The sequence below is a fragment of the Polypterus senegalus genome, chromosome 5, assembly GCF_016835505.1.
Source record: "Polypterus senegalus isolate Bchr_013 chromosome 5, ASM1683550v1, whole genome shotgun sequence".
Taxonomy (NCBI): domain Eukaryota; kingdom Metazoa; phylum Chordata; class Cladistia; order Polypteriformes; family Polypteridae; genus Polypterus; species Polypterus senegalus.
Genome location: NC_053158.1, coordinates 54,972,929 through 54,989,665, shown reverse-complemented (window position 1 = coordinate 54,989,665; position 16,737 = coordinate 54,972,929). Strand labels below are relative to the sequence as shown.

The 16,737-nt window shown below is 36.0% G+C and overlaps 1 protein-coding gene across 1 annotated transcript in view; it reads right to left on the bottom strand.

Annotated features, from left to right (window-relative positions):
• The window catches only part of b4galt6 (UDP-Gal:betaGlcNAc beta 1,4- galactosyltransferase, polypeptide 6), a 98,215-nt gene that overhangs the window by 23,607 nt on the left and 57,871 nt on the right, over positions 1-16,737 (bottom strand). Inside the window, exons 4-6 of the mRNA XM_039754659.1 lie at positions 15,855-15,979; positions 12,128-12,244; positions 3,775-3,962 (exon numbers count right to left, since the gene is read on the bottom strand). Coding sequence (XP_039610593.1) covers positions 3,775-3,962; positions 12,128-12,244; positions 15,855-15,979 — 430 coding nt within the window. The remainder of the gene's footprint in view (positions 1-3,774; positions 3,963-12,127; positions 12,245-15,854; positions 15,980-16,737) is intronic.

Sequence of the window (16,737 nt, the reverse complement as noted above, 5' to 3'; positions counted from 1 at the left end):
ATAGTGCTCCTGTGTAGTATAATTATCTCCTGTACCGTCATCGGTCCACACCTTGAACCTGTCCCAGTCATTCAATACATAAAAGACACAATGTTCCTCCAGATATCAAGAGTGAGCCTGATATGGCCGTGCAATATGTAACAAAGAGAATGGAAAAGGTAAGTGCCATCTCCGGGCATGGAAACCACTCGGTAAGTGACAGTTCCTTTGATCGATGGTGATCACCTCGATAGACATATTAATGGGGTACGGTTGGAATGATAAAGGAAATGGGTACCTGAACAATGTAAACTAAGTCTAAAATACCTACACAATAACTATAATCATAATAAATGAACAATAAAACAGCGGAGAAGCTGTGGATTAAATAAAAAGGCTGTAGTTCTCAGCAGGGAGACGTGAATCCTGCGGCGAAGCAAGGAAGGGAATGTAGAGACTGGAGCGACGGACAGCCTTATATAGGCAGGCAGCCAACAACGTGGGCGGCGTTGGGATGGGGGACCCAATGCCGCCTCACACGGTGACCGAGCTGCAGGCTATTGACGTATATATGTACGTAAGTAGGACTCAGTTCGCTATGGGAACCCGCGTACCAAATTTCTTGAAGTTGGGCCCATAAGTAACAAAGACCATTGAAAGGTTCAATACGGCGGCCGACAGTGGCATCATACCACCGAAATAAGTACGTACATTGGTTTTGGTTAGCGCAGGGAAGCCGCCTACCAAATTCGTGAAGATGGAGCCATTAATAAGAAAGTTCAACATGGCGGACGTTGTCGACCATTATGACCGTTACGCGTAGAATTTTGAAAATGAAACCTGCTTAACTTTTGTAAGTAAGCTGTAAGGAATGAGCCTGCCAAATTTCAGCCTTCTACCTACACGAGAAGTTGGAGAATTAGTGACATTGGAAAGTTCAATATGGCGGCCGACAGTGGCGTCATACCACTGAAATAAGTACGTACATCGGTTTTGGTTGGCGCAGGGAAGCCATCTACCAAATTTCGTGAAGAGGGGGGAATAAATAAGAAAGTTCAACATGGCAGATGTTGTCGACCGTTACGTGTAGAAGTTCGAAATGAAACCTGCTTAACTTTTGTAAGTAAGCTGTAAAGAATAAGCCTGCCAAATTTCAGCCTTCTACCTACACGGGAAGTTGGAGAATTAGTGACAAGTGAGTGAGTGAGTGCTTTGCCTTTTATTAGTATAGATTACCTAATCATTTACAATGTGTTTAAAACTGTATTACGTATTAAATAAAACTCCTTAATGATATAAGATATGTATGTTTCTGCGTAGTATATAAACAGTGTGTTTACATACATAATTTCAACAAATCTTACCTAATATCTAAGAATATATAAAAGGTTTATGCTCTATAACTGCGTGAGAAATGTTTATGAGTGTGGGAGAGTTCATAAGGGCTTCAAATATATAAAAATAACCATATAAACATATGTTTTTTACTTCGAGGATTTTCACCTTTCGCTGGGGGTTCTGGAACGCAACCCCCATGATCGAGGAGGGATCACTGTACCCTGATATAATCACACAGTTGCTGCACATTTATGATGCGAATGTCCCGTTCCACCACATCCCAAAGGTACTCTTTTGGATTGTGATCTGGTCAATGTGGAAGCCACTTGAGTACAGTGAACTCATGGTCATGTTCAAGACACCAATTTGAGATGATTTGAGCTTTGTGACATAGAAGTAGCCTTTAGAAGATGGGTACACTGTGGTCATAAAGGGGTGAGCATGGTCAGCAATAATACTCCACAGTCAAGCATGGAGGTGGAGCCATTATGCGTTGGGGTTGTTTTTCTGCTAAGGGTACAGGATGACTTCACTGCATTGAGGGGCCATGTACCATAAAATCTTGGATGAGAACCTCCTTACCTCAGCCAGAACACTGAAGATGGGTCTTCCAGCATGACAATGACCCAAAACACAACTGCCAAGGCAACAAAAGAGTGGCTAAAGAAGAAGCACATTAAAGTCATGGAGCCTAGATAGTCTCCAGACTTCAATCCTATAGAAAATCTGGGAAGGGAGCTTTGGCTTTGAGTTGCCAAGTGGCAGCCAAGAAACCTAAAGGAATTAGAAAGTTTCTGTAAAGAGGGCCAAAAACACTCCTGCGATGTGTGCAAACCCAGTGACCATAAACAAAAAACTTCTCACTGTTGTGCTTGCCAACAAGGGTTTCTCCACCAAGTACTAAGTCCTGTTTTGCTTAGGTATCAAATATTTATTTCTCCCAATGACATGCAAATCAATTTATAACTTATGCAATGTGTTTTTTCTGGATTTTTTGGTTGATATTCTGTCTCTCTCCATTAAAATGAAACTACCATAAAAATTAGAGACTGTTCATTTCTTTTTTACCTGCATTTTTATTACTCTTTAATTTAATATTGCTTTTTTTGTATCGGTATGCTGCTGCTGGATTATGTGAATTTCCCCTTGGGATTAATAAAGTATCTATCTATCTATATATCTTGTAAGTGAGCAAACTGGCAAATTCAGTAGGAGATCAAATAATTATTTCTCCCACTGTAGATAGGTAGATGCTCAGGAATCAAGACAATATATAGCAAATGAGGAAAGGGGGTTGATTAGTAAGGTGGGGTATAGAGGGTGTTCATCTTAAAAGTCTTTATTATTTGGATATCTTTTAAAACCAGTATATGCTGGATTCATGTTTGTTAATGGCATTTTCATTTGATACCCACAATTCAGCCAGTTCTCTGACACTCTTAGTATTTTCCTTGAATCTCACTTGAACTGTTGTCCCAATTAAATGAGTGCCTGGTTGACCAAGAATGTACATATACCAGAGACCATGGGGTCCTTCCTTCTGACAGCATTGTTATGTTCTTTTATACGTGTTGAGTGTTTTGGATGTTTATCCAAATACTTGCTATGCAATTTTCTGAATGGTTCAAAAAGGTTGACTACTTAACAGTGAGATGTTAATTAAATGTTATTTTATGAATTCCCTGTTTTGCATATGCCTAGATATGAGTGGAAAAATATTTTATTATTGAAATATGATTTCATACTTGATTATGGAAAGTGACCCTGGCAAGTGTTACAATATATAAATAAAAATTGATTCCAACTTCAACTTTCTGCATGGAGAACCATCAAAATAGGTCAATTAATGACAGAAAATTACACTCTAATTACATTATATTAAAAAAAAAAAAAAAAAACACACTTTTAGGAGCATAAACCCGCAACCATTTGTAATAAGCCTTTTTAAGAGACATATTTATAAAATAGTCAATTAAACAAAATATAAGAATCCTGGCATATGCTGCTTAACATAAAAATATAAATGCAGGAAATTAACTTGTTTAAATGAGAATTTTAAAATAATAAATGCATTTTAATATTTAATCATGAATTTGCTTAAAAATTCCAATCATTTTTCTTCATTGTGCAGTGTACTTTCTGCAGAAGTTACAGCAGGTAGGCTGACTACAAAAGAGCAGTGAGAAGTGAAAAACAAAAAAAAATTAAGAAAAAAAAAGTTTAGTTAAGAGTATTGAAATTAAATGTTTCCAGCAGAATGGTAACAAGACACAAACATGCCTGAGAAGCAGTATAGCATTTTAACTTTTGAATTGGAACACATGAATATTGACTTGAAAATGCAATATACATATATACCATTCAAGCATAAAAGATTCTGAAGATATTCACACAATCAATTTACCACCTACTGTATTGTATTTCTGGTTAAGTCTTGCAATGACAAAAGCAACTTACATATACATGTACTTGTCAAGTTTTGCAGCAAAGTGGCGAGGCATTTGACCACATCCATAATAGTTGCGATCATTTTCAGGGATATGATCCACATCATGAAAAACCAGGCAGTCCCAGTCTAAGTCTTTCATTGCTTCTTTAAAACCCACATTAAAAAGCATGGCACGATTGAAAGGTTGAGTTCCAGCCTAATTTGTGAAGATCAAAAGAAAAGAAAACTTATTACCCACAAATTATTTTCCAGTTGTTCCATATCAGGGGCATAGTATATCTTATATTTAAAAAAACAGTCTTCAAGACAATTTCTTCAAACTGTTCTTTAAATATATAGCCTTCACATTTAAATTACAAAATGTCAGGGTGAATTCCCAAACACTGCAACACTAGCACAAATTGTTTTTTTTTTTTTGTCTATTCCTAATTACTGTCACTGGTTAAATTTGTGATATACATACAAAAAAAATCTGGCAGTTAATGCTTTAACAGACTAGACACATATTCATTTTGAAATTTTACTATTTAATTTAATTAATTTCTGGTTCTTAAGCAGCTGCTGTAACATGTACAACATAATCAGATCTTTAGAGTTATTTCATGTGGTGTGCTGCTGCTGCTTCCACATTCTATGTCTAATCTCAAAAATACTCCACTGGTTTGGTCTTTATTTGCTACAAAAATACTTCAAAGTAAATTAAAGTGATGCAAAGCCTGGTTCATCAAAAAAGGAAGAATTTTCTTTCCTAGTACACCACCAGCGATTTATATTTGTAATTAACTTGGATCTGTTTTCATTGACAATAAAATCTTTTTTCTGTTCATCAGTGTCAAAAACAGCTAAATTAAATCTAATGTGATTTTCAGAGTTATACAAAATAAAAAGGGAAAGCATGCAAGAGATTAAATACACAATTTAAGCATTGTAATTATGTGCATTGAGGATGCATTACTACATTGTTGTTTTTTTTTGCCCATTATATTGGATTTTTAACATATATTTTTAAATAATTTAAAGTGCATTGAACACAGATATTTTATACAATTTGTGATTGTAAACATATTTGTCTATTAGACAATCCTAAAGGATCTGAAGCAGCCATACGACCCAACAGCAGACCAACCCACTGTGGCAACATGCCCCTTTAACTGATTAAATCTGACGTAAATCTGATTAACAGGCTCTCTTTTTTTTATGTCAACATTTGAACAATAAAATTAGAACTTCCTGTATTAATGAACTGTAATGACCACATAGTGACTACTAGTGCTGGGCGGTATACCGGATCATACCGGAAACCGTTTATTTTTTTTATGATATGGATTTTTCTTATACCTCAACACCGGTTTAAATTGCCTATACAACGTTCGGAACTTGCGCAGCGGGAAACTGTTGAAGTGGGGACCTTTTTCACTGCTACACCACCAAATAGTGGGCGGTAGCTTTGGTATGCAGCGCGGTGAAAATGGACAGAGAGCATTCCGAAACTGAACTAAAAGTAAAGTTGAACATGATGAACAGAAGAACTTTTGCCGGAAAAAAAAAACGTCAGGTCCGTCGCCTGGAGATAACTTTAGTTTTAAAAGGTCAGATGTGTAAATACTGTTTCTATACTACTGGATAATAGTGCAAGCCAAGTTGTAATTGTTTTATTTGTTTTCAATACAGTGTAATGTACCTGGGTACTGTGTAATAGTGTGACGACATGTTGACTTTATTCTCGTAATTTGTCATTAAAGTAGACCATCGTAAACTAAACTTCATCTTAAAATTAATATTTAATTTACTAGATTTTCTCAAACCCCGTCATAAGTTATATAGCACATTAAATGCTTTGTGTTAAGTGATTCTTAAGCCGACTACTTCTTGCACTAAGAGGAGGCGCCGGCAGCGATCGCCACACAGAATACATTCACTTCATGATCTTCCTGCTCTCTGAACATTTAGAATGCTAAGATAAATAATATAATTTTCATGGCCAAATGCATTAAAGCATACATTAATCATATAGGGGCACGGCTGCATGCCTGCCTTGCATTTGCATGTTTTTCTGGTGGGTTTACTCAGCGTGCTTCAGTTTCCTTTCAAAGTCATGTAGGAAGTGGGGTTTTGTTGTGCTATATTGACCCTGCTAGTGTATGTTTTACTTGTATTCATCCTGTGATGTGCTGGCAACTCGTTCAGAGATGAGCGCAACTCTGAATGGGTGGCATAATTGAACATGTATAACGAAGATATTTTTAAAGTTCTGAACACTCCATGGGCTAAGTGTATAACTAGTTTTAATTTCACAAAGACGTTTATCGTGTGGTGATTGGTTATGTGGTGAAAGAAAAAGGAAGGATGGAAAAAGGAACTGGGATTTTGGTACATCAGATAGAGACAGCATGCATGCAATAAAGATAGCCCGCTCAGAAGAACATTGAATTCTGTGTTAGTGTCTCCGACCAGCAGATCAGAAACCCAACATTTGCACAATATTTAAGTTAAACCTGTGCGATTGCTATTCATACATCCAGTTTTTGGAGCCTCGTCACACCTGCCATAAAGTTCTCTACACTGAACATACACCTGGGGATCCCTTACTGCGAGGGAGCAGCACTACCGCCTCACTACCGTGCATGTGTAATACGTGCTTTAATGCATTTCATCATGGAAATGATATCAAGTATTTATCTTAGCATTCTAAATTTTCAGAAAGCAGGAATATCATGAAGTGAATGGATTCTGTATGGTGATTGCTGTCTTCTCTTAGTGCGGAGGAAGTCAGTTTAAGAAGCGTAGTGATTAACCACTGGGTCGGGGAACGTAACACAAAGCATTTAATGTGCTGCATTAATTTATGACGGGGTAAATTAAGTAATTGATTAAACATTGATTTTAGGAACTGAGAATAAAGTGGAAATGTTGACTTTACTCTCGACATATAGTTTGTTTTTTTCTTCCCAGTATAGCTTAGCCTGAAGCAAGGTCCATATTAATGCATTTTGCCTAAATGATGGTTCAGTTGGTAAAGATGTCATCACCAAGTTGCACTTGTTTTATTTTATTTTAATTTGGTGAATACTGTGTAATGCACCTGGGCTTGGATTCTTGAAGTAATAGTCAGTGGCGGTTCTACATTAAATTGCTCCCCGGGCGAGACTCCCTCCCAGCACACCTACACAAAAAAAATAACATGACAAAACTACACATTTTGTACACACCACGCTTTATTGTAGTAATTCTGTCATTCCGTAACAGACCAATTTTGCAAAAAAAAATAAATAAATAAACTGCTCATAACTTAATTATACTCTGTACAAACCAATATTATTTAAGAAAAATATTTTAAATCATTAAGAATAATATACAAATAAAATATAGAATAAATCACACTAAGAAAATTAAATTATTTCACTGCAGAACAGAAAACACAAACTAAAACTAAAATCTGACATTTCTGGCCTTTCTAGATGCAAAGTCATTAATAATGGCATCATATGAGATATGCTCCCCTACTGAATGATTAATGCTTATGACAGCAAGGACCGTGAGCCGTTCCTGAGACATGGTTGACCTCAGGTATGTCTTGATTAACTTCAGTTTGGAAAAGCTCCTCTCTGCTTGAGCCACAGTCACTGGCAGGGTAAGTGCAATCCTGAGAGCAGTCCAAAAGTTGGGGTAGATCTCAGATAGATCCTTATCGTGCATGAAAGTGATAAGCTCAAGGAGGCTCATGGTTTTTGATGGCAGGTGAAGGAAGTTCTTGATTTCCTGCAAAAGCTCTCTACTGTCCAAATCAGAATGCCCTTCGAAATGCAGTGTGGTACCTAGTGCATTGCACTGCTCTGCCAGCTCCTCATCTGCAAGACTAGGGAAATTTGTCAAAACCCCAAATTTGTTTTCCACATTTTCCAATGTGGTAAATCTCTCCGCGATGGCTGACAGGGCTACATCAAGAACAACATTGAAGAATCCAATTTCCAACTTCCTAAGGGCATCACTGAAAGGCTCATCATGTGATTCATATGAGAAGTGGCGCTTTGTGGACCTCAGCCTTTTTTGTTTCAAAACAGCTTCCACATTCATTTCTTCACAAATGTCTTTGGCCGCCATCTGTGCAGTCACAAAGCCACTTGCCCTGTAGCTCTGGAGACCTTGCTCAGTCTTCTTCAAAAGATTCACAGCTAGGTCGACATGCATATTTGGAGACTGCATGAGTTTGCTGACATGCTGTATTGCAGATAGCATGTCATACCAAACAACCGTGCAGATGGTTCTGTGATGGTTTGTATATTAGGCTTTTACTGTGTTTTTTTTTTTAGCAAGGTAAGCATAGCATGCATCATAAGCAAGAAGGCTAACAAAGTAAGAGTTAACGTTATACCACTAATTAACACAATGACATGAATACCTTAATCATACAGAGAGAATATTGTTGCATACCTTTATCTTTTGCCCGTTTCTCCTTATCATCTTTTCCTAAATTGGGCACCTGACAGCTTTGGCCTTTTTCTCTCCATCGCTGTGTTTACTAAGTAATCGGCAATCAACAGATTTCCCATCATCCCCCTAAACCAATTCACCTCCACATCATAATCGTTTTTTATTACCTATTTTTATTAGCCATTTCACACAATTAAATAAATAAATAAAAATGTGCCACTTATTGGTCTGTGTTTAAAATATTTTGAATGAAATGTGTTATTTGTAAGAAAGTCAGGTGTCACTGACATAGTTTAGCCCCCCTCCTTGTCCGCTTCATTTGGGAGAGGTGAACTGTACTCTGCGCCTCCACCCCCAACCCCCACCCCTCATTCCTTCTCCTCTCCGCTCGCTCAGCTTCTGTGTGGCTCCTTCAGCAGCAGGGGCGGCGCAGGTATCATAGATAATAGAAAACCGCTTAGTGGCACAGATGTTTTTTTTTTTTCCTCCAAGTTCGTGTGCCGCCCCCCACGTGTCATGAAAAAATGCCCCGTTCGCCCATGCCTAAAACCGCCACTGGTAATAGTGCAACTATCCTTCTATATAAAAGCGGTCGGGATTGTCCTTCCGTCCCGTGAGTGCTAATCAGGCGCGGAGTTTAACAAACGCCCCGTCCATTTCCAGGTAAAAGATGATTTTCTACTCCAGACTGTGCAATATCTTCTTCTTCTTTCTTACTATATAAAAGCGGTCGGTATTGTCCTTCCATCCTGTGAGTGGAAAGCGTATCGGTATTCCGCTTATCACAGACTTACTACTTGCAGCTTGCGGTACAAAGCGACATGATGTGAGCAGAGTTCTGGTGCTCCCATCGTTACCTTGCTTTTGTGCGCGATGCACTGTAAAAATAGACAAAATTATGTCTCTGGAAATAATTAATGTTGATGGAGTACAAATGCCTCACCGCGTAGTAAATATCAGGGGGGTTCAAAAGGGCGACCTCAATATAGAAAAAAGTTTAAATTTCATCACAAAAATAACAGAAACTACGAGTATTAAAGTAATACCGCTCAAATGCAATATAACCAAATTAATGAGTTTGTATAAAATATCAAATTGATCTACATATTGAATTGCCTTAAGAAGTGGTCAACTTAAAAGTCGGTCGCCTTAAAAGGCTGGTCAGCCTAGTCAGTAATAATACTATTATTTATTTTATTGTCATTATTAATTAGTTTAAATATTATGCAGTTTAATGATGATAAAGTTGTTTAAAAAGTCACTTTAACGTGTCAGTGGACAGAGATTGTTAACATTAACAGAAAGTGCAGTTGGTTTACAAAAAATATTTACTATTTATTCCTTTTCTAAGACGTATTCGGTGCAATACAATTTTTGACAAGCACTTCTGGATATTTTACTAAGTCTAAATGCCTCTTTGTATGGTTGAAAATATGTTGTCAAAATTATAGTTTGTTTTTGCTAAATGTTTTCAATAAAAAGGTTCTATATTTTGACTGCATCTGTCATGCAATGTGATACCTTCTCCATTAGTGCCACCCCCTTGAAAACTATCACTTTATGGGGCAATGCGAAACTGTATTAATACTTGTTTGCACATTAAAATGTTTTTTTTTTGTATAATGTACAATACTTCTGACAGTGGAATAGGTTATATTCTTAGCCAGTAATTGCAGTGGAAAATGTGGTTAACATCCACTCGTGCATGGGGAAAAAAAATACTGTTGAATACCGTGAAACCGGGATAATTTAGAAAAATACCGTGATATAGAATTTTGGTCATACCGCCCACCCCTAGTGACTACTATGTTAATTTAAAAAATAAGCATGAGCTAATGAACACAAGTGTACAAACACTACAATCCTAAACAAGCTATAGGCAACACTGACAAACCCTAGATCAACCAAACAGGACCAATGAAGTCTCTCTCTCTGCCAGGAAAATGAACTTAATCCCAAAAAAAAAAAAAACATTTTCTACTGCATATCAGCCCTGCCACAAAAGAATCTGCTGAAATTATTTCAGTGATCCTCTCGTTAACACAGGTTGCTGACGAGGACAAGGTTGGAGATCACTCAGTCATGCTGTCTGAATTAGAATAGAGAGGTTCAATTGTTGTGAAGAAGGCTTCAGGGCACCCAAGAAAGTCCAGCAAGCGCCAGGACCATCTCCTAACGTTGATTCAGCTGTGGGTTCGGGGCACCAATAGTGCAGAGCTTGCTCAGGAATGGCAGCAGGCAGGTGTGAGTGCATCTTCATGCACCGTGAGGCAAAGACTTTTGGAGTATGGCTTGGTGTCCAGAAGGGCAGCAGAGAAGCCACTTCTCTCTAAGAAAAACATCAGGGACAGACTGATATTCTGCAAAAGGTACAGGGAATGGACTGCTGAGGACTGGGCTAGTGTCATTTTCTCTGATGAATCCTCTTTCCGATTGTTTGGGGAATCCGGAATAAAGATTGTCCAGAGAAGAAATGGTGAGCACTACCATCAGCCCTGTGCCATGCCAACAGTAAAGCATCCTGAGACCATTCATGTGTGGTGTTGCTTCTCAGCCAAGGGAGTGGGTTCACTGACAATTTTGCCTAAGAATACAGCCATGAATAAAGAATGGTACCAAAACATCCTCCAAGAGTAACTTCTCCCAACCATTCAAGAATAGTTAGGTGATGAACAATGCCTTTTCCAGCATGATGGAGCACCATGCTATAAGACAAAAGTGATAACTAAGTGGCTCAGGGAAGAAAATATCGAAATTTTGAGTCCATGGCCAGGAAACTCCCCAGACCTTAATCCCATTGAGAACTTGTGGTCAATGCTCCGAGTATTCATTATGCAAGAATGGGCTGCCATCAGTCAGGATTTGGCTCAGAAGTTGATTAACAGCAAACAAGAGCGAATTGCAGCAGTCTTGATAAAGAAGGGCCAACACCGCAAATACTGACTCTTTGCATAAACGTAATGTAATTGTTAATAAAAGCCTTTGAAACTTATGAAATCCTTGCAATTATACTTCAGTATACCAAAGAAACATCTGAGAAAAAGATCTAAAAACAGTGAAGCAGCAGTCTTTTTGAAAACCAATACTTGTGTCATTCACAAAACTTTTGGCAATGACTGTACAAATGGATTCGTAACGGTAATCAGCAGCAATTCAGGGATTTCAGGTTCAAGAATGAAATGGAACAGGATCAGGAGCAAAACAATACTTTTAGGGTGCTAAACAATTGTTTAAAATCTGTTATTACACCCGTTAACCAAAAAGCAGTGCAGTGGTATAGAAAAATCTGTCCATTTCATGAATTATGATGCAATTAAATATTTTCAAAATACTGATCGTAGAGATGATGTTCAAAACACATGCAAAATACAGTTAGTTGCAGTGCAACATGATGCCGAAATTATGGCAAGGATTTACATATATATATATATATATATATATATATATATATATATATATATATATATAAAATATATAAAAAAATATTCTTTTACAATCAAATGTTAGTTTCCCTTTGAACAAGAAATTTTTAATATAGATTCAAATTATATTAAATAGTGATATTCGTTGTAACAAATTAGTTCTTTATTGCTTCATAAAGATAGTTGTTAAATTCCCAAATATCAAATCAATTTGTGCACCCATTTATATAATGCAGTTGTGGGTGAAGGTACTTGAACGGTTTTTAAAATAAAAAATATTAAAATATTGCACCTTTTTAAATACATACACACTGAAGCCATTTACTTAAATACAAAAGATAAATCTTAATGCTACTTTGTAATGCATCAATTCTAGTTACCGAAAACCAGGAAATACAAGAGACAAGATGTTTACTCAAGGAAAGGTGATTGTTTTGCATACATCACGATCCTGCTATCACTAAAAGCCAATACTGCAAGCATTCGATTGAATTTTAAGTAGTTTTACCTGCTCAATGACATAGAAGGCAAACTGCAAACGTTGTTTTTGCAACATTGGTATTAAATGTCTGAAAAGGATTGGGAGATGCTCATGGCGGTTCCGAAAGGGAATAAGGATGGCAACCTAAAAAATAAACACATGCAGATATTATAAAACAAAGCAAAGAAAGATTCTCATTCCCATTTTGTACAAAACCAATTTTCAGATAGGTGCAGAAGGTTTCTATTTAATCACATTAATATCATAATTCTTGACATGTAAATTCTACTTAAGGGTTTGTACATTACAAAATATTTCTTGGTTATCTAATTAAAGCAGTTAAAAATGCCAGTCTTTGTCAAATGTTTTGTATGACAACCACTCTATGTTACAGCAATTTCCTTTTAGCAGCAAATAAGTATTTTTGAGATGGCATTTTTACTTTTGATAAATACTAGGAAAAATACAGCACTTTGTGAGCCTATTAATCCTCAACTCTGAAGTGTAATACAAATTCACAACAACTGCCAACTCGCTACTCACTCTATAAAGCATATGTAACACATGTGCTGATTAATTAAGCATGCAAACTGCAAACTAAACAAGCAATGCAGCAGCTGCTGTGTTTAGTATAATCTGAACAAACAGAAGCTCCTTCTCTGCAGATGAGAAAGAGCTAAATACAGAGAATACCAATTCCACCCTTAGTGATCTAAGCAATCATTAACGGAGTGTTCACACAAATAAGTCCTTTTAGAGATTAAGAGAATACTATTTGGATGCTATCATACTACTAAGCATTGTTATCCTCCCCTTCAGCTCCTTAAGTTCAAGGTAAGTATTAAGTCACAGAGTGAAATAGGCATCAAAATAAAAAAGGCCAAGTAATAAAATATAAAGCATGGTTGCAAAGACAGGTAGCCAACTCATCCATCACAGCAAAGAAAATCTGTTGTCTTTTCAGAGGGCAGAAATGACCACAGTGCCAGTTGCAAAAAACATTCCATGTTACACATTTACTACTCCCATTTTAACTACTACTACTCCCTCTTCAATATTGACCATCCTTTTCATGCAGGTTCTTTCAGAAGAGTCCATTTTGCTTCCAATATGGCTATGAAATTAGAATATTCAGTGCCTTGAAAAAGTATTGGAACATCAAAAACTATTTTCACATTTTATAGTCTCAAGTTCTAAACTTGCAATATATTAGATATATCATTCCTACAGCTTAAAAAACACAAATCAGGCTAAATCAGAAGAAACAAACTGAAACCCTTTCAACAATTTGCTAAAAAAATGAGATTAAAGAAGCATTTCTACTCTTTGTAAATACAAGGCCATTTTTGCTCAGATGAAGTCCTCGATGTCACTGAGGTCCAAATTTATATAAAATATTTTCCACAAGGCAAACCAAATTAAGGACAAAACAGAATTGAAAAATCAAATGATACAATTAAGGAGAAATATACTTTGGGTTCCAATGTGGTCCACTAAACAAGAATGGCACACTTGTCAGAGGCTAGGCTATCAGCCAGGTAAAACTATATCCACCGTAAAATTTTGTGTCGGCAGCACGATGTTGTGGGAATGTTTTTCAGCAGCAGTTAGTGGCAATCTGATCAGGACTGATGGGACGATTAATGCTGCACAACACAGATTCTGGAGGACAACTGCTCTCATCTGTCAGAAAGCTTAAAATGGTAAGGAGATTTATCTTTCAACAACACGATGACCCAAACAACACAATAGAGGCTAAAGGTTAAGAAAACTGATTTTCTCGACTGGCCGAGTCAGAGTCCTGGCCTTAACTCTATCAAACACCTGTAGTAAAATCTAAAAATTGTTGTCCTCTGCCATTCCCTAACTAACTTTGTATACTGACAGAAGGAATTGGGGAATATTGTTCCAGTACATTGTAAACAATTAATACTTCTTGTAATAGCTGCAACAGTTGGTAACGGCAAGGCAATTACTGAGCGAATGTCAATATTTCTTTTTTTGGAATATTTAATGGTTGAAAATTTTGTATTTTTGGAGTAGCACTTTAAAAAGATTTTAAAATGTACAAAAATAAAAATTCCCAAACTAATAAAAGTCCTAAGTTGTGACAATCATTTATCTGAAGAAAAAAAAGGGTTATGGGCTGAATACTTTTCATGGCATAGTATTTCAATATTTTTTAGTTTGAAGAGTCAAAGAGGAATTCAAATTTCTCTCCTCTCAGCTACCTCCTCTTACTGCAGACACCACTATGTGACATGGTGAGAAAAATGAGGAATTAAAAATCCCATATTGCTGCTTAACAGAAGTATGACAATGCTTCATGTATATGCAACACAAGAACTGTTCATAAACCGTATCAAATTTTATTGAATACCTTCAAAGTTAACAGAGTTGTGCTTAGTTGAAACTACAGGTATTTATACTTAACAAGCTTGAATATATATATTATATATTATATATAATATATATATGCTCTTGGTTTGCTTTTGTTTAGAATAGCCTGAAGTGCTAGACTTGACAGTTTTGTTTCATACACATGCTTGCAGGAATGGTAGCACGGATAATTGCTGAAGATTCAAAAAATGACACAAATACAAGAACAATGGAGACACAAACGTATCAGGATGATGATCTGAGCAATAAATACTGATTGTCCTTTTTTGTTCAATATATTCATTCCAAATAAATCCACAAAAAACTGAGGTATCCCTGACAGAATAACTACAGCATCACTCAAAATGAATCCTATTAACAAAATAATACGATATACTCAGTGTTCACCAACTGTGCTTTTGCAAAAAACATCAATACTCCTTAAAGACAGTGCATGAGGGTAAAAGGCACTAATCTACTATACTGTATATAGCTTTTTCTCCTGGATAATACAGAACTTTAAAACGAACAAAGGAAAAATGTAAATTACACTTAATTAAAATATAATTCAAATAAGTATTTTTTAGTGAGTTATTTTTGCATAAGAGTAAGATTGCTATCCTGCCATTGGTGTGTAAAATACAGTTGCTAGAAGTGAGTTTCAAAACAGCAGCGCTAAAATGACAAGGGTTTGGTGACTACAAGTATGACATCAAAAGCATACTGATTTCTGCAGTTTTAACAGTTTTTTCAAAGTAACTTATTTCTTTGTAAATTAATTATTTTAATAAAGCCATACCATCATGAAATGTTTTTCTACAATGTAAACTATCAAATGTCTTTGGACTCTTTGTCCTATAAATGTAAGTGTACTAGAAGATTGTTGAAGGGCTTGAGATAACCTTGCTGTTGATGCTCAATAAATCATTTGTGACACAATACAGCATGCAAGACTTTTATAAACGAAAAAAAAAAGAATCCTGTCTTCTAACCAGAAATGAAACCCAAAACTCAAAGCTGTAAAGTCAAAGCGAACTCTAATGACCAAGAATAAACTAATAAAATAGATTTGTTAGTGTAAGTTTTGTATGAATCTTGGATAACCTGGAAATGGACAAATGTACAATGATGATGATGTTAATCTCTGTGCACATCTGAGTGGCCTCTCTTAGTAATTTGATAGTAACTGTGCCACAAAATGGAGGCACCTATGGCAAACAAGATGGCATCAAAACAAGTTGCACTTTAAAAAAAGTAAAAAAATGTAATAACACAAAACATTCACAACAATATGTGAATACTTAAATAAAGATTTTTAACACTCCACAAATTTTTTCAACCCCAAAATTAGTGAGAATTGTCCATGTTCATTTACCTTCCACCGTGGTTGGCAGTCATCAGGCTTCCAATGTCCAGCAGGATTAATATGCATATTCTTAGAAAGGTTGCGATAAATTTCTTCTAGTGTAATTTCAGTCATATTAACATCTATAAGTCCCTCTAGATAAAGATTTAAAAAAATAAATAAAAAAGCAACACATAGGGCATAGTATTTAAAATATGACTATATTGACTCTTAACAGATATTACATAAGAATACAATATTAACTCATTCATATGCTGATCAAACCCAACTGAGAATAATTTAAACAAAATGGCACTTGCTTGTGTGAAGCTATAGATGACTGATACTCATTTACCTTTTAGGTCAGAAAAAAAAGTTATTTTAATGAGTTGGAAATCCAAAAAGGGATGGATTCAAGTATTCTGCTCTTCTGAAATCCTGTTTCTTCCAACAATAAAATATAAGATTTTGGCAGTCTTTCAAGCTAAAAGATTTCAATGGTTACTCATTTGGTTAATGCAGACTTGACTACTTTAATGTTTTAGTCGGGCTGTACAAAAAGGATAATAAAATGAACTAAGAACTGCAACCTTAAATGTTGACAGGGTTTTCCAGATAGTTCAGAGACAATTTTAAAATTCTCCCTTCCATAAATATTGTCCTAAATAATTTAGCCTTTAGACAGACACATAGATAATTTATTAATCCCAAGGGGAAATTCACATACTCCAGAAGCAGCATACTGATAAAAAACAATATTAAATTAAAGACTGATAAAAATGCAGGTACAATAGACAACTTTGCACTTTACAGAACTTGTTTATATTTTAGGGCATGCATTAAAATCTCGAGTTTTCCACAGGGATACTCTGTCATAAAAGTTAAGCTCCACAAACATATATCTTAAAACCAT